The sequence below is a fragment of the Sus scrofa genome, chromosome 9 (assembly GCF_054392235.1).
Source record: "Sus scrofa isolate SSC_HxYL_T2T_F1_AM1 chromosome 9, Sscrofa_HxYL_maternal_Yorkshire_Landrace_v2.0, whole genome shotgun sequence".
Lineage (NCBI taxonomy): Eukaryota > Metazoa > Chordata > Mammalia > Artiodactyla > Suidae > Sus > Sus scrofa.
This window is the reverse complement of record NC_139391.1, coordinates 52,936,421-52,964,357: the sequence shown is the minus strand read 5'-3', so window position 1 is coordinate 52,964,357 and position 27,937 is coordinate 52,936,421. Positions and strand designations below refer to the sequence as shown.

Below are 27,937 nucleotides of genomic sequence, written 5' to 3'. Positions count from 1 at the left end.
AGGAAGTCAACAGGTGATACCTAAAATTGAAAAACCAACACATAGCAAAATAAAGCAAGGTGTTTAATGATATGGAGATAAGTAATGTGAGAATCAACAGAGTTGAAAGTGGGTACCTCTGGGGAGTTGAAAACAGTGCTTTTTTAAAAATTATTTGATTTTTTTTTTTACACTAAGTGCACTGTAACAATGGAAATGAGAATTTTCTTAAAAATACAGCTTTAGGTACTCTAGAAAGTAACAAAATTAAAATCATAACAGCAATAACTACAGTGATAAACTAAAGAGCTACCCCATATCCTACAGAGGAAAATAATCACTAATGGTCTCTTAACTGGTATTACTCACATTGGTAAGAAAAACAAAAACAAATAAAACCCTTAGAATAACCTCTTCCCCTAGGGAGGAATTCTATACATAAATCAAGTCACATATTTACACATAGTAAATCAAATCTAAATCTCACCCACAGTTGAAGCACCTGGTGTATAACCTGGTTTGGAAGGCTGCTTCCTGGGTACACAAGCAGACCTGAGTATACCCTTTAGGAGCACCATTTTGACTTCTCTGCAAGTTATGTCATTGCTCCTATTTCTTAAATAGTAACAGTAAAGAGTTACCTTGCATTTTTTTTTTTAAATAACTAAGGGTTTATATACATCATTGACATATATTATGTTTTAAAGTACATAATATACACTGTTGTAACTGAACATAAGGCTATTTGTCCTGACATTAAATAGCAATGGGACTCCTGTGTTTTTGTTTGTTTGTTTTAGCCACACCTGCAGCATATGGAAGTTCCTAAGCCAGGGATCGAACCTGTACCACAGCAGCCACCCAAGCCACTGCAGTGGCAATGCTTGATCCTTAACCTGCTGCTGCACAAGAGAACTCCACTCCTGTGTTTTGTGTAGCTTATTTGGCAAGGGCTTGAAAACTGGATCATGGAGCTTGTTAGTGATCTATGATAATAAAAAGGTTGAAACTAAGGAAGAAGAGCTCACCTTTAAATAACTAGCAAAAGTTTTAGTGCATAAGCTAAAGGAAGTAAGAAAAGAAACATGTACTATATCATGAATAAGTGAAGGTACTGAAAAGCTAATTTCAAATAGATATGTATGGTTATGTTTCAGCTAATTCAAAAACACCTATTGACCATCAAGCTCTATATATAACGTGAAGTTTCTTCCTCCCCCTTGAGAACAGTAATTTCACTGACTGCCTTAAGTCTTCAAAATTTAAGATTTAATCTCAGTAGATTTATTCCTGCTCAAAAACAAAAACCTAGCTCATCCCAAAGAATATTGGTAAGATCAGGTCTGGCTAGCCACCTCTGTCCCTCTGTCCCTTAGATAGCCTCTACGGATGAGAGATGTTGAGAACAGACATTACAGCAACACGGCTATCCTTCCTGCACAGAAATGGCACTCCTCTGGTCCCACAAACTTTTATTCATTCAATAAGTTTACTGAGCACCCACTATGTGCAAGGCATTGTGCTAGGTGCTGCAGTTTTTGAAATGACAAAATTGTTTGTTTTTGTAGGATCTGAGCTAGACCTTGATGGTTTTTCCTGATTTGAGAAAGACAGAATGCCCCTACATGGCTCATTAAGGGAGCTAAGAACTTGAATGAGGTCTGTTTCTGTCCTTCTTCCAGCCCAACATAAATTTTAGGCTTCCTCAAATCAGTCATTAAGTCAAAACAAATAAGGCACATTAAAAAAAAAATTCCCCCCTTTAATTGACCAAAGTAAAGCCATGACATTTCATTTGGTAACCTGCTCAGAATTATAAAGATCATTCCATTTGGCCCAGCCTATACTGCCCAGGGCAAAACATCCAGATAATTCTAATCCCATCACATTCTGTTCTTATAAACTGCATGTTTTAAAAATGTCTTCAGCGCCCTAAATGTGATGCGCTCAGTGCGAAGCAGATCAGAGCTGGATGTAACATTTATGTCCTTGACAAGCCTCGATTATCCAGGTCCTTCACCTGCAACATAAAGGTATCACTTTAATGTTTATAATCAGGTCAACATGGCAGAGCTTCTTTACCGGGTTGGGTTCATCCAAACAGGGAGGGATTCTGTTGGATTCTGCTGCCTAGTTTGGCTCTGGTTTGAGAGTAGCTACACTCTGCTTAGCCTCTTAGAAAACCTTTGTGAGGAGCTGTATAAATGATCCACCCTCCAAATATATCAAGGGTTCTTAGAGTTCTCTTGTGTGCAACAGGCTAGGGATCCGGCACTGTCACTGCAGTAGCTTGGGTCGCTGATATGGTGCAGGTTTGATCCCTGGCCCAGGAAATTCCACATGTCGCAGGCACAGTGGGAAAAAAAAAAGTCATCAAGCTTTTTTCTTATGTAAGAGCTATAACACACTTCTATGTGACCCTGTCATAAATTCTTTAGTGGGAGAGAAGAAAATGTAGTTCAAAAACATAAACACGCACCCTCTCCCTCTCCGCACCCTCTCCCTCTCCGCTCTAAGCCTGATAATCACTAAAACAGATCAAGTTTACCCTGACTGCAAAAATAATCACTGCAACTACTGCTAGAATGACAGCAGAATGGGGAGTGTACACTCTTAAGAACAATCTATAATTTAAAAAAATAGTAAAATTCTGGAGTTCCCACTGTGGCTCAGTTGCAATGAACCCAACTAGAATCCATGAGGACTTGGGTTTGATCCCTGGCCTCGCTCAGTGGTTTAAGGATCCTGCGTGGCCATGAGCTGTGGTACAGGTCGCAGATGCCGCTTGGATCCTAAGCTGTTGTGGCTGTGGTGTAGGCTAGCAGCCACAGCTCAGATTTGGGCCCTAGCCTAGGAACTTCCATATGCCACAGGTGCAGCCCTAAAAAAAAAAAAAAAAAGACAAAAAAAATAGTAAAATTCTAAGTGAACTGTGAGTTACTTTTCAGACATTAGAAATATTCCTATGTTAGAAACATGTGGCCCATTTTTAAGCACCAGGGCTGCTTCCGCAGCCTCCTGTTGGCTTACCTTGTATATCCTGACTAGCCAATGTTCTGTGGTATATGCTTCCTCCAGGACATCAAGTTCAAAGTCTTTATTCCCAATCTCAGCATTCCGAACACGATCATAGCCTAGTGGACGCTCTAGAAAGGGACAAAAAAAAGGAGACACACTTCTTTCTACGGTGCTGATTTCCTAAGGAAATAGTAAATCCATTTGGTAAATCATCTAACTGGAACGTTATTCCCCAGCATGCAGTTTGCTTAGTAGGGCCTGCAGAAAAGGACATCGGGTAGTGAGAGCAAATTGTTACCCTAACTCATGTCCTCTCCAAGGTGAAGCCTGGCAGAGACCATAAGGACCAGAGGGCTCGATGACTTCCAAACCCCTCTTATTTCTGAGGATTCCAGAGTAGAGGCCACCCAGAGGCCTCTGTGATACACTTGTAACCCTTCCATGGAAAAGAGAAGAACCTATCAGATGTTAAAGGCCTGCATCCACTTCAAAAACTGTCCTGACTGCAGAACTAAGAAACTGAAGTCAGAAAGAAAGACTTAATAACTTTCAATTTATCTGAAGAAATGTAAAGTCTTTCATCTCACTCTATCCCCCTTGGCATTCCTTTCTCCACATTTTACTGAGAGGCAACAAAAAGTAATGTGTAAAAGCACAAAATCTACAGCCTGCCTGGGTTTAACCTGACTCAGCACTAGTTATGTGAACCTATTTACAGTTAAGGAATCTTTTTTTTTTTTGTCTTTTCTATGGCCGCACCTGAAGCATATGGAGGTTCCCAGGCTAGGGGTCTAATCAGAGCTGTAGCCACCAGCCTACACCACAGCCACAGCAATGCTGGATCCGAGCCGTGTCTACAACCTACACCATAGCTCATGGCAACACCAGATCCTTAACCCACTGAGCGAGGCCAGGGATCAAATCCACAACCTCACCGTTCCTAGTCAGATTCGTTAACCACTGAGCCACGATGGGAACTCCCAAGGAACCTATTCATACCTCAATCTCCTTCATATATAAAATGTGAATAATATCAGTAACAATTTTTTGAATTTTTATTGTGATTAAATGAATTAATAGATATAAAGCACTTAAGCAGTGCCTGGCATTTAAAAAACATTGTATATTTTAGCTATTACCATTCTACTGTCATTATTAACATTATTAGGAATCACTCACTGGCTTCTGTGTAGACCTGTCCGAAGCGGTAGTAACACATCTTGTACATAAGGCAGTTGAGCAGCACTGGAGAACCCTCGCGGTCCACACGGAATTCCCCAGTTGGAGTATAATAATCGTGCTCCTTGATATGTTTGCCTGTATCTGTGCTCCCTCCTATCCGGACCATCCACAGAAATTTGTTGATGTCTAGAAAAAAAAAAAAAAAAAAAAAAAGGGAAGAAGGAAAAACAGCTGCATTACAAAAGGTTGCTAGAGCTAAATCACCCAATGAAAGGTCACTATTTCTAAGGAAAATGCTCCAAATCTTTTTCTGATGGAGTACAATACCATTTAATTTTATATAAAGAAAAGAAAGCTAATGTACAGCCAAAATACACAGCTTTTCCTATAGATTTTCCTACAGACTCCTGAAATTCTATGCTATTGGTTCAGATTTAAATCACAACTGAAATTAGTCCTAGGTATTAGCTGGGGCTAAGCTATCCAATCTACTAGCTGCTAGCCACATGTAGCTACTAACACTTGAAATGTAGCTAGCCCAAATTAAGATGTGCTCTGAGTATAAAGCACACACTAGATTTCTAAAACTTAGTCCAAGATAAAACAAAGTATATAAAATATATTGGTTACATATTAAATTTATTTATTTATTTATTTATTTTGCTATTTCTTGGGCCACTCCTGCGGCATATGGAAGTTCCCAGGCTAGGGGTCTAATCGGAGCTGTAGTCTCCGGCCTACGCCAGAGCCACAGCAATGCGGGATCCGAGCCGCGTCTGCAACCTACACCACAGCTCACGGCAACGCCAGATCTTAACCCACTGAGCAAGGGCAGGGACCAAACCCGCAACCTCATGGTTCCTAGTCGGATTTGTTAACCACTGCGCCACGACGGGAACTCCTGCTTTGGATATATTTAGATAAAAAAATTATTAAATGCATTTCTCCTATTCCTTTTTGCTTATTTTGATGTGGCTAGTAGAAAATTTTAAATGACATATATAGCTCCCATTTCTATTGGATGGCACTTACCTAGGGAGTAGCGGCTTTACCAACAAAGTACAGAGGACAGAGCATGCTCCCTCTTTATCTACAGTTGCAAAGTTACAAACCTCTGAAGCCCACCTATGAGAAATCAACATTTCTATGTCAAACTCACTACCAGGCTCCATATACTGATACCACTATCTACTCAGGCTATCTCTTAGAATTCTGCCACTCCCTGTATCTCCTCCACAGGCTTTAGGGAAATGGACGGTTAGTATAAGAAGCACCACAGACCCATAAGAAAAAAAGATTCCGGGGAGTTCCTGTCGTGGCGCAGTGGTTAACGAATCCGACTAGGAACCATGAGGTTGCGGGTTCGGGCCCTGCCCTTGCTCAGTGGGTTAACGATCCGGCGTTGCCGTGAGCTGTGGTGTAGGTCGCAGATGCGGCTCGGATCCTGCGTTGCTGTGGCTCTGGCGTAGACTGGCGGCTGCAGCTCCGGTTCAACCCCTAGCCTGGGAACCTCCATATGCCGCGGGAGTGGTCCAAAGAAATAGCAAAAAGACAAAAAAAAAAAAAAAAGAAAGAAAGAAAGATTCCCACTGCCCTAAAGGGTTCTAGGGGATACCATACTGCTTAAGAACACAGACCCTGGATTTAAACTGCCTGGGTCTGAATTTCAGCACTGCCAATTCTAGGTAGGTAACCTTGAGCAAATTACTGAAACTCTCTGTCCTTCAGTTTCTGTATCTGTCAAATTAGGAAAGCAAGAGTATCTACAATGATATGGCTGCTATGGTATTATGAGTAAGAACATGTTACCTTACATGTTGTTTGTCACATAAGTCTTCAATACCTAATATTACTGTCCTCATGTAGTGTCTGCAATTTTACCTCCATCTTGCATGTGGAAAAAGTGAGGCAAAGAGACTTGACAGGACCAGAAACAGGACCAAAAATAAAACCCCAGAACATCAACTCAACTGTCTTAGAGCACTGCTATTACAGCTTCCTGCCAGGTATGTCTGAAGTAAAAACCCGACAAACTGAGAATGAAAGAGTGCACAGAAAAAGAAACGATAAACAAAAAGAAAAGGCAACCTACGGAATGGTAGAAAATATTTGCAAACCATATATCAAATGAAGGGTTAATATCTAAAATATATAAGGAACTCGTACAATTTAATAGCAAAAAAATAATAATAATACAATTAAAAATGGGCATAAGAAGATATGCATTAGAGTTCCCCCATCATAGCAAAGCAGAAATGAATCCGACTAGGAACCATGAGGTCGTGGGTTCAATCCCTGGCCTCACTCAGTGGGTTAAGGATCCGGCATTGCTGTGAGCTGTGATGTAGGTCACAGATGCGGCTCAGATCCTGTGTTGCTATGGCTGTGGCAAAGGCTGGCAGCTACAGCTCTGATTAGACCCCTAGCCTGGGAACCTCCATATGCTGAGGGTGTGGCCCTAAAAAGCAAAATAAAGTGCTAAAAAAAAAAAACAAAGAAGATATGCAAGTGGCCAACAGATTCATGAAAAAGTGCTCAACATCACTAATCATTAAGGAAACGCAAATCAAAACCACAACAAGGTATCACCTCATATGCTAGCTAGAATGGAGCTTGCCAAAAGGACACAAGACATGCTGGTGAGGATGCTATGAAAAGGGAAACTTTGTGCACTGCTGGTGGAAGTGTAAACTGGTACAGACACTATAGGAATTGGTATGGAGGTTCCTCAAAAAATTAACACTAGAACTACCATGTGATCCAGCAATCCCACTTCTGGGGATACATCCAGAAGAAATGCAATCACCACCCTGAAGAGACATCTTCAGCCATGTTCACTGCATTATTCACAATACCAAGATATGGACACAAATAAGTCTATCAACAGATGAATAAAGAAAGAAAATATGATAGATATACACTCACTAAAGATTTCAGGGAACTATCCATTTCTATACATGTACACAATTTTATATATATATATGTATCCATACATATAAATATGTATGCACACAGATATACACACACACTTTTCTGTAGCATTTGGATATACTATCATTAGAAAGAAAAAATCTATAATCACACACCATCATAGAGTGCTGAAGCAATTATTTGTGAAATTTCAAGTCCATGGGAGCACATCCTTGCTATCATCATTCTTTCTCTGCTTGTACAAGACACACATGGAAAACTAGTCTTACTACTTTATACTGACACTTTATATATACTATCCAGGTGGACTTGGTTAAGTCTGTCTATATCAGAAGCCAGACATAATCTAAAATTTTAACATCTTTAAGAAGCAAACATATATTCAAAGAAAATCAAGATAGAAATATGAGGTAATTTTTAACTGCAGGAAAACAAGTTATTCTAGATAAGAAGGTAACTATGGTGTACAGGCTGACTCAGTAGTAAATAATATTTACTAAGTCATGATTTTGAAAACACTTTGTCTGTATTTATCCAAAAACTGATCATTAACTCTGAGAAGATCCAAGAGGTAAAGGGATCAGACAAAGAACTAAATTCCTTATCTACTATATTAAGAAATTGATATAAGGTATCTAATATCATCAATGAATAGCAGAATATTTATATATTATTTAGAAATATGAACATAAGTACTAGAAGAAATAACTTGAATAACTTTCCTGGGAACCGATGTTATAAGGTGGTTTAGAGGCAGAGGGCTACCATTTTTGCACCCCCCCCCTTATTTATTTATTTATTTGGCCTTTCAGGGCCGCACTTGCAGCACATGGAGGTTCCCAGGCTAAGGGTCTACTCTGAGCTGTAGCCTCCGGCCTACACCACAGCCACAGCAACTCAGGATCCAAGCAGTGTCTGCGACCTATACCACAGCTCACGGCAACGCCGGATCCTTAACTCACTGAGCAAGGCCAGGGATCAACCCTGCAACCATCATGTTTCCTAGCTGAATTTGTTAACCACTGAACCACGATGGGAACTCCTTTGTCTTTTTGCCTTTTTTTTTTTTTTTTTTTTTTGAGGGCTACCATTTTTATTATAAACTATCAAAAATATTTAACATTTTAAAGTATAAACAGGATTGCTTTAATTTTTTAAGGTTTTTTTTTTTTTTTTTTAAGGTAGAGAACTATACCTGAATGATTCTTCTAAACATATGGCTTTAGGGAACATGGTTAACATATGCCACAAACACACACATAAATATTTAAAGTTAGCAGATGATTCTGTGGCTTAAACACACTAAAAAATGCTAATTCTTAAGCTCATTTCAGAAGCCTTATGTTCTTTATTGTTCACTAGTTGTGGAACCATTCCTAGGTCTTTAGACATTTATAGTATATCATGCTTTTTTTTTTTTAGGGGCTCACATGTGGCATATATAAGTTCCCAATCTAGGGGTCGAATCAGAGCTGCAGCTGCTGGCCTACACCCACAGCCACACCAGATCCAAGCCACCTCTGTAACCCATACCACAGCTCATGGCAATGCCAGATCCTTAACCCACTGAGCGAGGCCAGGGATTGAACCTGCATCCTCATGGATACTGGTTGGGTTTATTACCACTGAGCCACAACAGGAATTACAGCATGCCATACTTACATGAGAAGTCTTTACATCCACTTCTGACTTGTAAAAAAATAAATAAATAAATAAACAAACTTCAGGCTGCAAATACTTAGGAACTTTCTCAACTAAGAAAATATGTTGATATTAGTAAAAGGACAAGAAAATAGGAGATTCATCTAGTTTTCTTAGAATCTGTGCCCTATGGCTAGAAACAGAATCAAGTACATTACCATCAGAGGAATACCCAGTAAGGCCTCCAAAAATGACCAGCACATAGCTAACATCAAGCTCCCTCATGATCTCGTAGGCTTTTTCTTCCGTGGATGCCATTGCCTAGAAAAGCACATGCACATTTCTCAAATTCCAGGTCATGTGATCCCCTCATGGAGAAATAGTTCCCATTAGATGCTCTGTATCAAATACTCAAATGACCCCTTCACCTTACCTGTCCTACTCGAGAAATATGGGTATTATTCCACGTGTTGTTATCCACTAAAATTGTCCGATTCGCCATAGCTGTAATCTGGTAGCCATAATCCCACCATGACATGACCTTCGCATCCTGAAAGAAGAGCACGAAATGGAAGTAACAAGCTCCTCGCTTGCTTCCAAAAATCAAATACAAGAGTGTAAGGGCATCTGACAGGAAGTGAAACTGGCAAATAACTCAATTTCTTCATAAAATAATGCACGCCTAATAAGAAAATAAATCTCGGCACTTGATCCTACATTTACATACAACTATGATATCTTGTTTTTTTTTTTTTTTGTCTTTTTTTTGTTGTTGTTGTTGTTGTTGCTATTTCTTGGGCCGCTCCCGCGGCATATGGAGGTTCCCAGGCTAGGGGTTGAATCGGAGCTGTAGCCACCGGCCTACGCCAGAGCCACAGCAACGCGGGATCCGAGCCGCGTCTGCAACCTACACCACAGCTCACGGCAACGCCAGATCGTTAACCCACTGAGCAAGGCCAGGGACCGAACCCGCAACCTCATGGTTCCTAGTCGGATTCGTTAACCACTGCGCCACGACGGGAACTCCTTTTTTCTTTTTCTTTTTTTTTTGTTGTTGTTGTTGTTGTTGTTGCTATTTCTTCAACTATGATATCTTGATGCAAATTCAACAACCAAACAGTGTCATATTTTCATCTTAGATAACCTTATAAAAATAAGCATAACGGGGTGGGAGGTGCAGGGAATACTTTCAAATAAATAGCCTGGCGTCACCAGATTTACTGTACTAAATAACTGACCTTAAGCAATATCAAAAATCAGTTACTATAAAGAGGGGGTGGGAGGAACAAATCCGAATATGATGAACAAGGATTAAGAAATCCTTATAAGAGGAGTTCCCGTCGTGGCGCAGTGGTTAACGAATCCAACTAGGAGCCATGAGGTTGCGGGTTCGGTCCCTGCCCTTGCTCAGTGGGTTGGCGATCCGGCGTCGCCGTGGGCTGTGGTGTAGGTTGCAGACGCGGCTCGGATCCTGCGTTGCTGTGGCTCTGGCGTAGGCCGGTGGCTACAGCTCCGATTCAACCCCTAGCCTGGGAACCTCCATATGCCGCGGGAGCGGCCCAAGAAATAGCAACAACAACAACAACAACAAAAAAAAGACAAAAAAAAAAAAAAAAAAGAAAGAAATCCTTATAAGAATCTAGCTGAGAAGTGCCATTCCCATTAGCTACTGGAAAGGAAATCACTTCAGATTCTCAAAACCAAAATGTTAATAACAATTAGGTGATCCTTTATGAAAAATCTGTATCTTCTTTTTTTTTTTTTTTTTGCTTCTATTTTCTGATTTTTCTACAATAAACATGTATTATTTATTTTTAAACTTTTTTCTTTTTTTTAATTGGGAAGATCTACCTCATGATAAAATCACTATGCTGTCAATTTAAGTGCCAGGCAGAGTGTAGATAATTACCAGTAAGGGTCACTACAAAAGAAATCCTGAAATGACTGGAAATTGACGTCTAAGTCTTATTCAACACCAGAATTTTATAGTTCCAATTTCTCTAAGCTCTCTGCCCATTTAAAAGCTATTTTATTCACCACAACATCAAATGTGCCCCCAACTCCTCCTACCCCACAATCCCACTCCTCCCAAATCTTCACCTCTGGAGTATTGTGACGAAGCCAATAGTACGCTTCTCGGAAGTCATCAAAAATGATCCTACTGCCATCCCCACCACGAGCAGACAGCACAATGGAGGGAGAAGAATAGGCCTCACTGGTCACCCAAGTTGAATGAAAGGTGTAGGTGATGAGAAAGAAAGCCATGACCAGTATCATGCCACTTGCCACCTAAACAAGGAAGAATTGTGTTATAAACCAAATTAAACTACACTACACAGAACAGCTTCTTACACCGTCAATAATATGAGATGAACCAAAATAATTCAGAGGCTATATGATTTAATTATGACTATTTGTGACAGTGCTCTCTACTCTCCCTCAGTCAAAAATAAAACAAACAGGAGTTCCTGTTGTGGCTCAGTGGTTAACGAATCTGACTAGGAACCATGAGGTTTCGGGTTCGATCCCTGGCCTTGCTCAGTGGGTTAAGGATCCAGCATTGCCAAGAGCTGTGATGCAGGTTGCAGACACAGCTCGGATCTGGCATTGCTGTGGCTCTGGTGTGGGCCAGCGGCTACACCTCTGATTTGACCCCTAGCTTGGGAACCTCCATATGCTGCGGGAAGTGGCCCAAGAAATGGCAAAAAGACAAAAAAAAAAAAACAAAAAAAAAAAAACAAACCAACAATAAAACAATGGAGTTCCTATTGTGGCTCAGCAGCAACCAACCAGACCAGTATCCATGAGGACACAGGTTTGATCCCTGGCCTCACTCAGTGGGTTAAAGATCCAGTGTTGCCATGAGCTGTAGTGTAGGTCGCAGATGTGGCTCAGATCCTGCATCGCTGTGACTGTGGCACAGGCTGGCAGCTACAGCTCTTATTCCACCCCTAGCCTGGGAAATTCCACATGCCACATATAAGGCCCTTAAAAAAAAGAGAAAAAACAAACCAAAAACCCCCATATGTGCAAGTGCGTGTGCACAGACAGACACACAGACACACAGTTCCCCAAGTCTGTTCTTGGCATTAATTCTCACTTCATTCTTAATGGGGTAGGTAGAATCCTGTTGTTTCTTGCTCTTCTTATCTGGTCGACTTATGTCCAAATTCTTCATGTAAGTGGACAGAACCTGGGAGACTCCAATGCCAGAAAGAATGCACATAACAGGCGCCAACACTAGCATCAGACGCACCTAACAAATAGGAAGCAAGATCACAATCAGTATCGTACAAATTACAGATTTCAACCTATTAGTAGATGATGGTATCAACTTAGGGGTTTTCAACAAACATGATTTGTCAATGGAATAGAACAAAATACAAGAGAAAGAATATCACAGCTTTGGAAAGTATAGCCAAGAGAAAGTATATCCATATATCCATAGCAAAAGAATATATTTTTTAAAAAGTTTGTTTTTCAGTTATACTTGCCTGTATGTATTTACATCCTGAGTAATGATGTGATGTAAAATATATTTCTTAAATGTGATTTGGGATCAAAAAATTGTGAGAAGCACTGTCTTAATAGCAATATATAAAAATCTCTCCTCTCTTTTAACAACCTATCACTCAGCACCCAGGCCTTTAAGAAAAAAATATCATTTCCCCTTTCAGACACCAGAAGGAGTGGGGAAGGAACCTGACTAGGGTCACTTTCTCCAACAAGTGTGAAAGCACTTCTCCCTAACACAAGGTTATGAATTCAAGAAAGTAGGGCTCTGCCATCAGAAAGTATGAATGCTCCATATAGTCCTGGGGCCAGGGTGGGGGATCAACAACAGTGAGCAGCTTTAAGACTTGGCCCTGCAAATGCTCACAACAAAGCATCTACACAATCATCAGTACTTTCTGAAACCTGCCATGTGGGACAAACTGGAGGGAGAAAAAAACCCTCAGAGTCAGGGGTGGAAAGGTTTACTAGGACTGAAGCATTCCTCACCATAACAGCTGAAAAGTACATGCTGGTCACACCATACATGATGATGAAAATCCGGGCATCAGACAGGTTGCTAAAGCAGTAATAGAGACCAACTACAAAAGTAAAAGTAAAAAGAAGTGGCTGAAAAAACAATCATAGATATGTGTAAAGATGTTACTATGGCACTCTTTAAAATACCAAAAAATCTGAAACCACCTAAATGTCCAACTTTACAGAGGTAGTTAATTATAGAATATTTATAAAATAGAATAAAATACATCAATTACAATATTGCTGTAGAAGTTTATGGAACATATGCTTTCTTCTTTATACACCTCTCTACTTTAAAAAATAGTAAATGATATATTTAAATATTATTTCTCTAAAAATAATAACAAATAACATAAATTATCATGATTAAGTTTTAAAAATCAGGATGAAAAACTGTATGACTTTTAAACAATATTAAGTGGATGAATATACATCAAAATGTTAAGAGTAGCAACACATGTGTAGTGAGAAGTCCTGAATTTTACTTCTTAAAAAATCTGTCTATATTTTTACAATAGACAACTTACTTTCATAATAAGAAAAAAATAATGAAGTTATTTTATCAAAAGAAGAAAAAAAAAAAATCCCCCACAAGTAAATTCTAAGGCATATGTGAAATGGCCAGAAGGTAAGTTAGATGAAGAGACTTTTCAATCAGCCATGCCTATTCTCAAAATTCGATACTGCCAACAAGATAAATGGGGAAGAGTCAAGGATGGGGGATTGGGGTACATTGGAAGTACTCAAAAGAAAAAAGATCCCAACCCTGAATACTAATTAGGGTTAATTTTAACTTATAATACAAATGAAGAGAAAACTGTGAGACTCTGGACTTGCCAGTATCTGCAACTGTTCAACTCCTGACTTCTACTCTGCTCCAAATACTACGAAAAATATATGCTTAACCATCCTCTGAACTACATAGGATAAACAGGCAAAAAACCAAAAACATCAACAATAATACAAGGATGAGGGTGTTTTACTTATTTCTGAATCAAATGGTGATTCTAACAAAGAAGGCCTCTTCAGGACAAGGCATACACACCTGGAAACATGAAGACGAGAAGCTGTAAATCAAAATAGTATGAGGACCAGGTCGTAGGCTGATGCTCAGACACAGAAGCAATAATGGGGATGTTGTTCTTAGCATACGAAGGATCCAGTAGTGAGTAGAAACGCCCCGTCCAGGGAGATATTTTTCCTGGCAGCGAAGAGGCAACAAATTTCCCAATTACTTCTGAACCAAAAATAACATCTGATTCTAACTAATCACAACTTTCCATGTTAGTAACATTCTCTGAGACAGAGAAGAACTAGGCTTTTATTTGAATGCCACCAATACTTGAGAGTTTCACTCCTGCCTTTCTTCAAACTTGAGAGTACTTTTGTCAGCATAGTCAGCAGAACAAAATCAAGCTGTATAAAACTCAGAGAGGATGGAGGCAGAAATGCTTCCTGGAAGAATTTTTGGCCCAATCTGGTCAAACCAAAACTAAGTCACCCTATCCTTGAATGCTGCTGTGAATTAGATAATACAGAATCTAGAGCAAATATCAAGTCATTCTCTGAAAAGTATAAGTGAGGAAAATAGAGGAGGAAAATGTGGCATGCTAACCAAACTAAACAGCCATGGTATAGCGCATATGGGATTAGAGGAGGCCACGTTGTTGAGCAAGCAATGTTAGAACTTCTCCCAGCCTACCAAGAGGAAAGAAAAGGACAAAAAGAGAAAGAGGAGGGAGTTCCCATCGTGGCTCAGTGGTTAAGGAGCCCAATTAATATCCATGAGGACGAGGGGTCAATCCCTGGCCTTGCTCAGTGGGTTAAGGATCCAGCGTTGCGGTGAGCTGTGGCTGGCATAGGTCGCAGATGTGGCTCGGATCCCGAGTTGTTGTGGCTGTGGTATAGACCAGCAGCTACAGCTCCAATTCGATGCCAAGCCTGGGAACTTCCATATGCCTTGGGTGTGGCCCTAAAAGCCAAAAGACAACAAAAAAAAAAAAAAGAGAGAGAGAGAGAAAGATGAGAAAGATTAGCATGGTAAGATACAGTCCTGTCAGCAAGTGTGCTGCTTCTGAGATTAAGGGCAAATTTAATAAGTACTCTTTGTTATGCTGAATCCAAACAGTGGCTAACAAGAGAACGGAACGTGCAGAAGTTGGACTTTAAATGCTTGAAATCAAGAGAAATAAGAGAAAAAAATAAATCTTTATGTGATCAGGAAATAACCCAAATTTTTGGAGTTTATTCTATGTTTGTCTTCCCTACCTGTCAGCATGAGGAGAGCTCCTATGGTGAGAAGGACAAAGCCTACCAGGGAGATGACACTTCGGAAAAGAACTTCAAATTGCTGTGGATTCAACTTGCTGCGTAGATAATCCACAAAGGCATGGATCTGGCATAGACCAAAGACTCCAAAGGCTGCCATGTGTTCTGATGAAAGCACAGGCTGTCAGAGAAGGCATATGTATGAGAACGTTAGGGAAAAAAAATGAGCCCGGCCTTGGCCCGAGTTATCCTGATCAAGTTCAGACCAAAGGGTCAAATGAGTTCTGAGGTCACCAAGGAACTAGGGCCAGACTAGGGCAGGGGCTAATTCATCTGCCACATTTTTCCAAAAAAATGAGTTCCCCAAAGTGAACCATACTCTATCACATTTCTGGCCTTTGCTCAGGCTAATTCTTAAGCCTTGACTGCAATTACCTTGTTTTCCCAAAATCTACATTCACTGAACACTCATCATTCAAGACCCAATGCAAATACCATTTCCTCCAAATGTGTCAAACAGAAATCCATCACTCCCCTCTATAATCCACTCATTTTAGATCTCTTCCATCACTTAGACCAGTGGTTCTCAAACCCACTGGGCAACATAATCATGACAGGGGAGAGGAAGGACATTTAGACACAGGCTGCTGAGCCCCACGGCTAGAGTTTCTGATTCAGTAGTTCTATGGCACGTTCCCAGAATTTGCATTTCTAACAAATTCCCAGATGCTCTGATGCTGCTGATCCAGGAACTACATTTCTAGAACCACTATACCACAGACTATGGATGGCTGCATGTGTTTCTTTCCCTACCATGACTTAAGGACCAGGCCATATCTTAACCTTTTACATTTCCCAGTTATTAGCAAACTGCATATAGCAGGTGACCAGTAAAGAAATACTTGCTGACCTGAATAAATGTTTCACTTTCACAATTTTACAAGAGAGATTAAACACACTACATTGTTCTCTGATTTAAGTTGTCTCTTAACCCTGAGGTTATGTGGTTAAAAGGTTTGTGCTTTTACTTCCTTTCACATAGGTTCCACTAAGAAGTTCAGGGGTCATTACTATTAAATGGGATCATTCGCATTAAAAAGGACTGAACAGATCACATTCACATCAACTAAGCTCAGCCAAAATATCCCTCCTCCTCCCATAGACCTAAGCCAAATTTAAGAGTCATTAAACTCAGGAGTTCACTCTGGCCTCCTCCATCAGTAGGTTAAGGATCCAGCGTTGATGAAAGCTGTGGTGTAGGTCACAGACATGGCTCAGATCCAGCATTGCTGTGGCTATGGCGTAGGGCAGCAGCTGCAGTTCCAATTCGATCCCTAACCTGGGAACTTTTGTATGCCACAGGTGTGGCAATTAAAAAGAAAAAAAAAAAGTCATTAAACTCAAACTTCATGAACAAATATTAACACACTCCAGGAGGCAGATTCTAGTGACCAGGGATTCTGTTGTCCACAAGCAGTCCAAAGTCAGACCTATGAATAAATTTCACTATCTTCACCAAAATCCAAGACAAATCAATCTAAGTGGAGCTGCTAAGAGCAAGGGGAAGCAGCTAAAAACTCACTCAGTCTAGGGCTCACCTGGAAACCCACAAAGGAGATCTGCATGGAAAGAATTGTGCCCAGGCAGTAAACAGTACAGTAGGCCACATAGATCCGGTGAGAGAAACGTCCTGTGAGCATCAGCACCAGCACATGAAGAGGGATCAAGTTGATCAAGAACACATAACCTCCCCATGAAGAGACCTAGGGCAGGATGAAAAATAACAGTCCTCTGAGCACTTCTCCTTGGTTCATCACCATTATACCCTACAACCTTTTTAAAGAACATCTGTTGACAATAACTGAAAAATTCATTTATGCCAAATGCCTTAAAGAGTTTAAATAACAATTCTTTAAGTAGGAAAATCAAATTAACACCCATTAATGTAACTCCATCCCCTGGTCTCTATGGCTCTTGCCATTATGATCACAAAGCAAGAGCCCCCCCCCCTTCCCCCAAGCCAAAGGGTTACTCTAGATGCTGTAAGGTTACACGGAGGATATGGGATATCTGGAAAATATGATTAAGTGGAAGCAGTTAAGGGAAGAAGTTTCAGTGTTTACAAAAGATTGAACAGAAAAAAATATATATTAAAAGTATTAGGAAAGGAAAAATTTAATGGGAATATACCAGAAAAGAGTTGACCAACCAATATATGCCCATAGAAAATATAGTATCTGGAGACCTTCAGAAGTTAAAAAAAAAAATCACCTCTATCTTGCTATTACACAATGGATATCTCTGCCTGCCTTGGATGAGGCTTTGTGTGGATACAAAAGACAATAAAGACTTTAGGTCTCCAGTTTACGGTCTCAAAGCCCAAGCGCTGCTTCCAATTATAACGGATGAAAGGAATGAAAAGTTACCATGTAGAAATAAGCAAGGGCACACTTGGCTGCCCAATAGATGGAACCAGTCTTTACTGCTTTGATCCACATGTAGTAGGTGAGTAGCATGCAAAAGATGGCAATCCCTGCAGAAAGAACACAATACTCAATAAAAGGCCATGCTGGGGTACTGTTAAATACTGTTTCAGAAAAAACTGCCTGGATTCACACCTCAGATCTACCACCCATTAACAGTGTAATTACATTACCTCTCTCTCAGTTTCCTGTAAAAAAGAGTCCATGATAGTATCTACTTCATATAAGTGTTGTGAAGACAAACTGCAAGAGCACATGAAGCACTTAGAACAGAACCTAGCATACAGCAAGCACTAAGTTAGTCATTATTACTGCTTTTCTTTCCAGGAACTAAATTCCCTGCTATTTCAGTCCTAAAGATACCCCGTGCTATCATGCTCCATTCTGCCTCTACATTTTACCACAAGCTGGTCCTTAGGCCCTGACTGCCGCTCTCCTTAATATTTGCCTAATGAAGTTCCAACTTCAGGGCCCATTTCACTTCCAAAAAGCTTTCCCTGACCCCCAAATCTGAATTAATCTCTCCTCTCACTACAAAGTACTCTCTTCATACTTCTCTCATGGCACATAATACTATCTGCCTGTTATAGGTTATTTTTATCATTAGGCATTAATCTTCATTAGTAAGTTATGGGCCAATACAATTTTATTCATTATTTATCTCTATAATCCCTTAATTATAAGCCAAAATAATCTTACTCATTATCTATCTTTATATAATACCTAACACTGTGTTTTAGCAATAACATTCAATAAATATAGGCTGAAAATAAGTCAATAAGAATCATTATAGTTTTAATAATTTCCATTCCTCTTATCTAAGAAAACAAAGCAAATGATTACAAGGTTAAAATAATAGTACCATTTAACACTAAAACATCACTCTACTTTTAAGAGTACAGAGATGAGCCAAAGGCCTTATACAAGGAAAATTACCAGCTGCCTCTCTAGAGGAAGTGACAGAGAGAATATAAACTTACCTGAAGTCCCTAACTATTTATATCTTCTCAGTATGATTTTTTCCTATAGCTAAAGAACAGATTTGAACCCAGATTCTAATGTACTTCATGAAGCTCCACTGGATAATGAGGTGAACACATCCTCTTCAGCACTTAAACTCTTACCTTCATTATCATAGGAGCCAGCCACAGATCGAGAGATATATCCAGGAACTACAGCAATCATGGCAGCAGCAAGAAGACCAGCTCCTGCATCCTGTAAGAAAAGAGGGGTAATAGGAAGTCAACACCAATTCATCTATGAGAGAGGCTTACAATGGGCTTAGAACAGTCCAACATTTCCCAAGGCAGATGTGATGCTAGAAATGCTAGAAATGTTCACGGCACAAGATAGCTAAATACTTCACAACCAATTCCCTGTGATGATACCAAGTCTGAAACTGAGTACACACACACGCTAAGGACAGACAAATCACGTAAGCTGTCAGGCACCAGAGGCTGCCCCAGAAAGGACTGTTTGGCTGAAGCATCCCCAGACTTATGCATCCCTATGCATAACAGAATCTGCACACCACAGAAACACCAATCACACCTCTAAAAGCTATGCAAGGACAATCAATCATTTGAGCTAAAAAGCCAACAAAGATAAGGGATAAGGTATCTGGACTAAAGATGCCAGAGGCTTAGATAATAAAGTTGGAATACTCCTAGACAATCTGTGAACTCAGAAGAAAGGAACAACAAAATACAACCCCCACTCTAAAAGAGGAAGGACTTGTCTGCTGATAAGAGTCAAATCTGGAATAAGGACAGCAAGGAGAAGGATGAAAAAGTTTCCAAACTAAACTCAAGCCTGAGCCCTCATACTAGTTTATTACTTCTCAGGTATCTCCCCGACACCACAGCCACAAACTAATAATAGCATCCCAGAAACCAGGCTCAGCAATGCAGAAACCTAGAAAAGGAGAGTCAGTATCATGGAGTCTACTACAAAAGCCAAGTGATTTAAGAATTTTTAAATAAATGCTTTTTATAATTTTTTTAATCAACAAGTAATTGCCAAGTCTCCATTTCCAGAAGGAAAAACTAACCACTTTGGAACACTTTTTGTAGTTATTTTTCTTCTCCCTTAGATTGTGAGGACTTCAAAATCTAAACCTCATTTAAATTTTTTTTTCCACATGTAGTCATTTATATTCAACCTTCAAATGATCTTATAAGGACGAACAGCTGCTAATGCTAAGAAACCACACATTCTAGGAAGGGGCTGGAGTGAACCCAATTATTCAGCTCAGCAAAAGCTGTCTTTAGCCCCTGACTCCCTGCCCATCAAAGGCTCTCAGTCCCCCACCCTTTAGCATCTAGTAGAAAGGTTCAACAAAATTCATTCCCAAGCCTCCTGTCACCCCAAATCCTTCACCTTGAGCTCTTTGGTAAGGTGGTACGTGACGATGGTAGTGAAGGAAGAGAAGAGAGGGGCCAGGAACACACAGACATTCCGAATGTCGATGGTGATGTGGAAAAAATGGAGGACATGGTAGATTGCAGCAGAGGTGATCATTAAGCCTGTAACAGGAAGAAGAGAGGCCATTAGGTTATCCTAGTAAGATAAAGAATTTAAGGGAAAGAGGAAGAGAATATCCAAGTATCAATAAAGTGACAATACAGGTCCTGACAAACCACCAGAAACATTAACAAGCAATGGCAGGAGGCCTATAAATTTCTCTCCTAAAGATTCAATCAGAAGCCCAGAATTTATGAAAAACTACCTATCCTCACTCTCCCATACATGTTCTCCCTTCAATATAAGATCTATTTTTAGGAATCTGTAATAAGAATGAAATTACAAGTGTCACAAAACAAAGATATTAGAAATAAAAGAAACTGTTCCATAATATACAAATACTTTACTTCTATGAAGGAGAAAAAAAATCCTGTTCCTCTCACCTGGGTAAATTGTTCCTCCAATAATTCGTCCCAAAGGGTACCAGGCCCGGTCATCAAACCAGTTATGGAATTTATAAAATCCCTCCTCAGCCAAGAACCGGGTAGTCCGATAATTAAAGTACCTATAGCAAGAAAGAAAAAATTACTTCTGCCTCTTCATACTAAAATACCTGTCCCAGTTTGCAGTGAAGTTTGCTCCTCAGGTTATAGTAGCACTGAGGAATTTAATTATTATTCCAATAAAAGTCAGTTTGGTACCAAAAAGTATGCCGAGCATGAAAGCATGAAAATCATTTTACACGCCTTAAAACAAAACAAAAAAATTAAAAATCTAACTACCATGCAATACAGAAAAAAAAAAAAAAAAAAAAAAAACTCATTTTACATTACAGTAAGTCTCAGTTCTAGCTCCATGCTTGTCTCAACTAAAGCACTGCGTCTCTCACAAGTTAGTGCAACTGCAGCCTAATCCTGTAAGAAAACTATCCAGCAGGATACTTCACCAAGCTGACACACAGTAGTTACTAGCCCAAGTCAGAAAATTCAAGCACCCAAAAGACAGGACAGCTGAGATGTGGGCACCAATAGATTTGACTCTTTTCAAGGGACAGGAACACACAAAAGAACATTTCCACACCACACATGGATAACTTCAAGTAATGAGCATCTCTAAAGATGTGGGTATAACACCATATGTGGGATGAAAATTTTTTTAGTCCACTCCATAGCAGGAACTGCTTAGTGAGTGTTTAAACTTGTAATCAGATCTACTCATGTTGTTATTTAAAATAGTTCTGAATGCCACCTACATAGTAGCATAAAAATATAGATTACATAAAAAATATCTGATATAAAATGCTTAGAGTTACACATGAAAAGACACAGTTCTTTAGGTCCAATTTATGTAACCCCTTCTCTTAAGTTTTTCATTCAAAAAGAAATTAAAAAGACAAAGATAAATATAAAAAATAAAAATATAAACAAGCAAATAAAAGGAATTATCTAATCACTAAATATAATCATGACTAACCATCTTTTCTGCCCACCCCTTTAGCCCTATTTCCTTCTTGGTCAGTTGAGTTTTGGCAGCTGAAGTAAGCAGAAGTAGCAGATGGCAGAAATCTCTATCCTTCTGCTGTTACTGATGAATGTTATTTTGGTAACTGTCAAGGAGACAGAAGGGATGAGGGTAGCAGGCAGTCAACATGTGTCAGAATCATGTCCTGAACAGTAGGAGACGCAGAGTGAGACAGGAAGTATGAGTTAGTGGGAAAAGGTCTGGACTGGGGTCACACCCTAGGCCTCAGTTTCCTGCTCTGCAAAAGGAAGTGTCAAGTCACATGATCTTTATAGTCCCTTCTAGCTCTACAACTACAGAGCAAACACTCCTGCTTTCCCTGACCATCTCAATCTCAGTGTTTGCTCATCTACAGGGCCTGAGAAGAAACCCTAACAGACTGGTGATCAAGAAACAAAAATATAGTGTGAAGGACTGGGAATTTGGGGTTAGTAGATGCAAACTAGTGCATCTGGAATGGATAAGCAACGAGATCCTGCTGTATAGCTTGGCAAACTTTATCTGATCACTTGTGATGGAACATGGTGGAGGATAATGTGAAAATAAGAATGTATATGGATGGATAGCTGGGTCACTTTGCTGTACAGCAAAAATGGACATAACGTTGCAAATCAACTATAATAAAAAATTAATTAAAAAAAGAGAAAAGAAACAAAAGTATGTGGAGTTCCTGATGTGGCACAACGGGATCGGCAATGTGTCTTGGGAGTGCTGGGACACAGGTTTGATCCCTGGCCCCAGCAAAGTGGGTTAAGGATCCGGCGTTGCCACAGCTGCAGCTGAGATGACAACTAAGGCTCAGATCTGATCCCTGGCCCAGGAACTTCATATGCCATGGGGGTAGCCAAAGAAGAAAAGAAAGAAACAAAAGGATATGTTTCCTCATTCATAATAAAAAATATAAATTGATTTGGAAGGCCCCCAAGAAAGTATGTGTGTGGCTCCAAAGTGCTTTCAAATATTTACACAAAACAAATCTGCATATACATGCAAGTACTGAACTTGAATCATACGCTGAATATGCTATTTTTTAGGTATCAACAATGCTTCAAGAACCTATGACTCCGGCTCTCCAAATTTAAATAAGCCACAACTTTAGGCAATATAACATAGTTACTCCAGTGTCTAGAGAAAGACAAAGTTAGATTCAAATCCTGGTTCCTTCACTTACTGTATGTGTAACCTTGAATGGCCTCTCCCAGCCTCAGCCACATAAGGAGATACTAGTATCTCCACCTCATAGGGTTATTTTAAGGATTTAGAAATAATCTGTAAAACAGTGCTTGGAACAAAACAAAACTCAGCATCAATGTCTTTCACCTATGCCCTTTTAAATCTAATAGTCAAAACCCTTAATCAAATTCACAGCTTTTAATTTTCCTCAGTGTCTTAGAACTAAACTACAGACACAATTTCTACCATATAAATTGTTAGAAACAGCAAAAATTAAAAAACAAACAAACAAACAAAAAAGTCATGGATCTCAAGTTCTCGACTTGTGATTTTTCTTTCACATCTCAAACACATACCAGGCCCCAGCCCCTTGCCCTCAATGTGTACCACTAACTGTCGACCATGCTTAGAAGCTGGACATCTCCTAGGTGAGCCAGATTCTAAGTGATTGGCAGGAATACCCGCAATGCCTCGTTCATTTTTTATGAGTTTGAGAAACTCACTTGGTCCCAAAGTCCAATGGAAATGTTTCAAAAGGAGACAATTACCTCCTCCAGAAAACCTGAGAATTTTTTTTCCCCCTAAATGTGTTGAAAGTTCATCCCCATCACTGAGATCTGACTGGAATGTGACTTTTTTTTTTTTTTTTTTTTTTTTTGTCTTTTTGCCTTTTCTAGGGCTGCTCCTGCAGCATGTGGAGGTTCCCAGGCTAGGGGTCTCATCAGAGCTGTAGCCACCAGCCTACACCACAGCCACAGCAACGCCAGATCCAAGCCACGTCTGCAACCTACACCACAGCTCACGGCAACACCAGATCCTTAACCCACAGAGCAAGGCCAGGGATCTAACCTGCAACCTCATGGTTTCTAGTCGGATTCATTAACCACTGAGCCAAGACGGGAACTCCCTGACTAGAATGTGAATCTGAAACCCATGAACCTGAATTCTTCTCGAAACACCAGACCAAGCAAGGTACTTACGGATCAAATTCATGGATGACACTTTCAAATCTCAGGACAGCAAAGAGACGAGTGGAGAATGCTGCAAAAACCAGAGAACCATTTTAATGTTTTATCATTAATTACTATTAATGATAGTAATATTATAGAGATACTAGTATTATCCAGCACAAAAGTCAGAGGAAATATAAAATGATCCCTGAATAAAGCATTTATCCATCCTACCCACATATGAAAAAACAAAGACATTTACTTTCCCCTAATAACGACACCTACATTTTTCACTTACATAGGACACGTTTAACTACTTATTATCAAGGCCTGTAATAATACACTCACCTACTAATATGGCACTAAAATTTACATGGTCGTCTTTTATATATGTTGACCTTCCCTTCCCACAACCTTATCTTTGCAGCAAACATAGAGGTAAGGCAACCAAAACCATACTTATGATTCATGAAAGCTATAAAATCTAAGAAAACAGATTGAGTTCTGGACTTTCAGAAATATTAAGGCAAGCAACTACAGATGACAAATGTCTTTCACAAAATTCAGTATCCCAGGGTCTCCAGCATCTCTTTCAGCCCTATGAGAAAACAGAATCAGCATAGCATGCTCCCCACTCTTTCTCAGATGATCACTAGTCCCAACTTTTATAATTCTTATATTTCTTTTATTTTGCTGTCATAAAAGTCTATTGAATAAGTACAGTAAGAACAGTAAAAAGAATATATTACAATCTGCTAGAAAAAACAAGTCATTTAAAAAAGCCATTGTTGGGGAGTTCCCATCATGGCTCGGCAGAAACAAATCTGACTAGCTTCCATGAGTATGCAGGTTCAATCCTTGGCCTTGCTCAGTGGGTTAAAGACCTGGCATTGCCACAAGCTATGGTGTAGGCCAGCAGCTACAGCTCTGATTTGACCCCAAGTCTGGTAACTTCCATATGCCATGGGTGTAGCCCCAAAAAGACAAAAAAGTAAATAAATAAAAATAAAAAAATTAAAAAGCCATTGTTGAGGGAGTTCCCTGGTGGCCTAGTGGTTAAGTACTGCTGTGGTACTGCTATAGCTCAGGTTCAACCCTGGCCTAGGAACTTCCGCATGCTACAGTTGTGGCTAAAACAAACAAACTAACAAAAAGAGCCATTGATTTTTTTTTTTCAAGATTTTCTCCTTTCCATATCCAAAGAAAGAGGTCCACATGTACTCACATAATACAGCAGCCATTGACAGAATTAGAAGCTTCAGAAGTGTGTCCTGCTTCTCATAGGACAACCGTAAAAATCCCAGCTTAGTCATCTTGACATCAATAGGTGGCAACAGATAACATTCAAACAGCTAAAATGGAAAAATCAAAACCAAGAGATATTAAACACCTTCAATTTACTTAATTCACTTTCATACTGTATCATAGCAGAGAACCACAGAGACAGGGGGTATTGAACACACCAGAGAGGGTCAGGGCTGATACTAATACCCAAGCCTTGCCTGAATTAGGATCAACTGGCAAGGAAGTAGGCATGTCAGCTCTGTGAGTCAAAAATGAAGATGAGGAGTTCCCGTCGTGGTGCAGTGGTTAACGAATCCGACTAGGAACCATGAGGTTGCTGGTTTGGTTCCCGCCCTTGCTCAGTGGGTTAACGATCTGGCGTTGCCGTGAGCTGTGGTGTAGATTGCAGATGCGGCTTGGATCCCACGTTGCTGTGGCTCTGGCGTAGGCCGGTGGCTACAGCTCCGATTCGACCCCTAGCCTGAGAACCTCCATATGCCGCGGGAGCGGCCCAAGAAATAGCAAAAAAAGACAAAAAAAAAAAAAAAAAAAAAAAAAAAAATGAAGATGAGGAGTTCCTGTCGTGGTGTAGTGGTTAACGAATCTGACTAGGAACCATGAGGTTGCGGGTTCAATCCCTGGCTTTGCTCAGTGGGTTGAGGATTTGGCGTTGCCGTAAGCTGTGGTGTTGGTCGCAAACGCGGCTTGGATCCGGCGTTGCTGTGGCTCTGGCGTAGGCTGGTGGCTACAGCTCCGATTCGACCCCTAGCCTGGGAACCTCCATATGCCGTGGGAGCGGCCCCAAAGAAATAGCAAAAAGACAAAAAAAAAGAAAAAAGGGGGTTGGAGGAAGACAGGCAAAGAAAATAGGAAAGCCTGGAAAGAGAAAAGAATAATGAATGGAGAAAGAAAGCATTCAAGAAAAGGAAGGAAGGTATGAAAAAAAGCAGGAAATGAGTATAGAAGTGAAAGTTGAAAACAGAGAAACAGAAGTCATGACTATGGAGTTCCCATCATGGCTCAGTGGAAATGAATCTGACTAGTAACCATGAGAACGAAGGTTTGTTCCTTGGCCTTGCTCAGTGGGTTAAGGATCTGGCGTTGCCTGCCATGAGCTGTGGTGTAGGTCGCAGACACAGCTCCGATCTGGCGTTGCTGTGGTATAAGCCGGGGCTACAGCTCCGATTCAACCCCTAGCGTGGGAGCCTCCATATGCCTTGGGTGCAATCCTAAAAAAAAAAAAAAAAAAAAGTCATGACTGAATCAGCAGTTTACAGCCCTAACTTTCAGCTTCAACTGACTGGCTACAAGCTTCTTTCTGTGTTAAAGGATCAACTAAGGAGCATGACTGATCACTAATACATATACAGACATGCACTCAAAGAAAGGGAAACAGACACAGATGGATCACTGCACTTCTAATCCCTTTTATCACACAAGTACTGCTCAGACTTATACCCACTTTCTATCAGCTGTCTCAAAGCATCTCTGTAATTGACACTGCTGATTTAAGCCACTGATCCCAGAGACAGCTCATGGAACCAGATGACAATCCAGAGGGAAAAGAAGACAACATTTTCCTACTAAAGTAAAAAATGATCAGGCTGGCAGGGGGAAAAGGCGGGGCTAGATTAAAACTAAATATTGAGGGAAACAGTCTGTAGATCATTCAGAATGGTGATCTCTTGATGGATAAGGTTTACTATTAGCAATAATTAGGAGGTTAGCTCTTTATGTCGAAGAGGGCTCTGCCTTCTTAAACCACAAGCTGGTCAAAGGCTAAGTGACAAAGAATCTAATATTAAAGGATACGAAACACTGTACAAGACGCCAGCGGGGACAAAAAGGAACCTGGACCCCTTCTGATCTTTTGCCCCACTATTACTAGAGAAGAGGAGGGAAAAAAAAAAAACACTGGACTAGGCGAAAGGCATGAAGAAGCAACATGCTCCAACAGTGAAAAGCCAAGCATCTTTTCCAAAGTTAACTGTCTCAGAGGAGCAGTTTTAACATAGTTTTAATTATAACCCCAAAGGAAAACCTTATCTTGCAACCAAATTAAATACCTAACTCAGGAAGTCAACAATCCAATCACATCCCTCAGGATAGTACTTGTCTTCTCCAACGCTTGAAATAGCAAAACTCACCACCACTGAGTAGATTTGAGCCATAGGCCTAAAAGAGTAAGGGAGTAAATGAGAGCACAAGAACCTCGACCTGAAAACTGAGTAAAAGGAGCTGGTAATTTAGGCCAGGACCCTAAGGGAGTTTCCATACTGTGCTCTCTGGTCTTGTTCGCATACCGCTAAAGCGATTAAGGGCAAAGACTTTTCTCAAAACACTTAGCATATGTTCTCCACCTCACCTGCGCCTGAAAGCGCTGGCCCCCTCGTCCCACCCTAGTTCTAGTTCCGAAGACTGCAACTTGCCCACCCCGTTTGCCTACACACTTTCTCACACTCCCCCCCCCCCCGCCCTCCTCTACTTCAGGTCCCTCCTCCCCCGGTCTCCCACCTTCAGAAAACGCAACACCTCTGACACCACCCACCGAGGGACACCCCACCACCTCAGCATCCTAAGCGCCATCCTTCCAGGGACTAGTCTCCGGGTGCGATCTTTCCCACGCCTTCCTTAGCTTAAGCGCACGCCCCATCCCAGACCCTTACATCCTTCCATTTCAGGATGTCCCCACACCACGCCCCACGCCCCCTCCTCTGCAAGGTCCTAGATTCTGCTCCGCGCCCATACCCCCCGCCATTAGAGCCCCATCCATGCACTTCGTTCTGCCCCACAAACACCTTAGACTGCACTTGCCGCTAATTCTTAAGTAATACTCTAGGGCCTTCTCACCTGTCCCGCGCTCCTCAGGAGTCCGTTCGGCTCGCTCTGCCATCCGTTCACCGCGCACCCAACCTTGGTAGCACCAAGTTGGCCTCCCGGTCCGCTTCCCATTGGCTGGCTCAGGGCCAATATGACAATTGATGAGAGCGATAGGGTCATAGAACTGTCTGT

General features: G+C 40.6%; 2 protein-coding genes across 9 annotated transcripts in view; both read right to left on the bottom strand.

The window, feature by feature from the left end:
• The window catches only part of ST3GAL4 (ST3 beta-galactoside alpha-2,3-sialyltransferase 4), a 1,054,305-nt gene that overhangs the window by 803,567 nt on the left and 222,801 nt on the right, over positions 1–27,937 (bottom strand). The gene's annotated exons all lie outside the window — the stretch shown is intronic.
• STT3A (STT3 oligosaccharyltransferase complex catalytic subunit A) lies at positions 43–27,844 on the bottom strand. Of its 8 annotated transcripts, none has more exons than XM_084974186.1 (19): positions 27,674–27,844; positions 26,992–27,100; positions 24,867–24,993; positions 23,672–23,732; positions 20,441–20,562; positions 19,914–20,059; positions 18,659–18,749; positions 17,478–17,584; positions 16,650–16,814; positions 15,052–15,232; positions 13,829–13,984; positions 12,754–12,845; positions 11,852–12,007; positions 10,852–11,040; positions 9,185–9,301; positions 8,970–9,072; positions 4,177–4,365; positions 3,010–3,125; positions 43–1,999 (listed from the first exon to the last, which is right to left on the bottom strand). In XM_084974186.1, exons 3-19 carry the CDS (start codon positions 24,952–24,954, stop codon positions 1,961–1,963), a joined length of 2,118 nt encoding a protein of 705 aa, XP_084830312.1. In that variant the 5' UTR covers positions 24,955–24,993; positions 26,992–27,100; positions 27,674–27,844; the 3' UTR covers positions 43–1,960.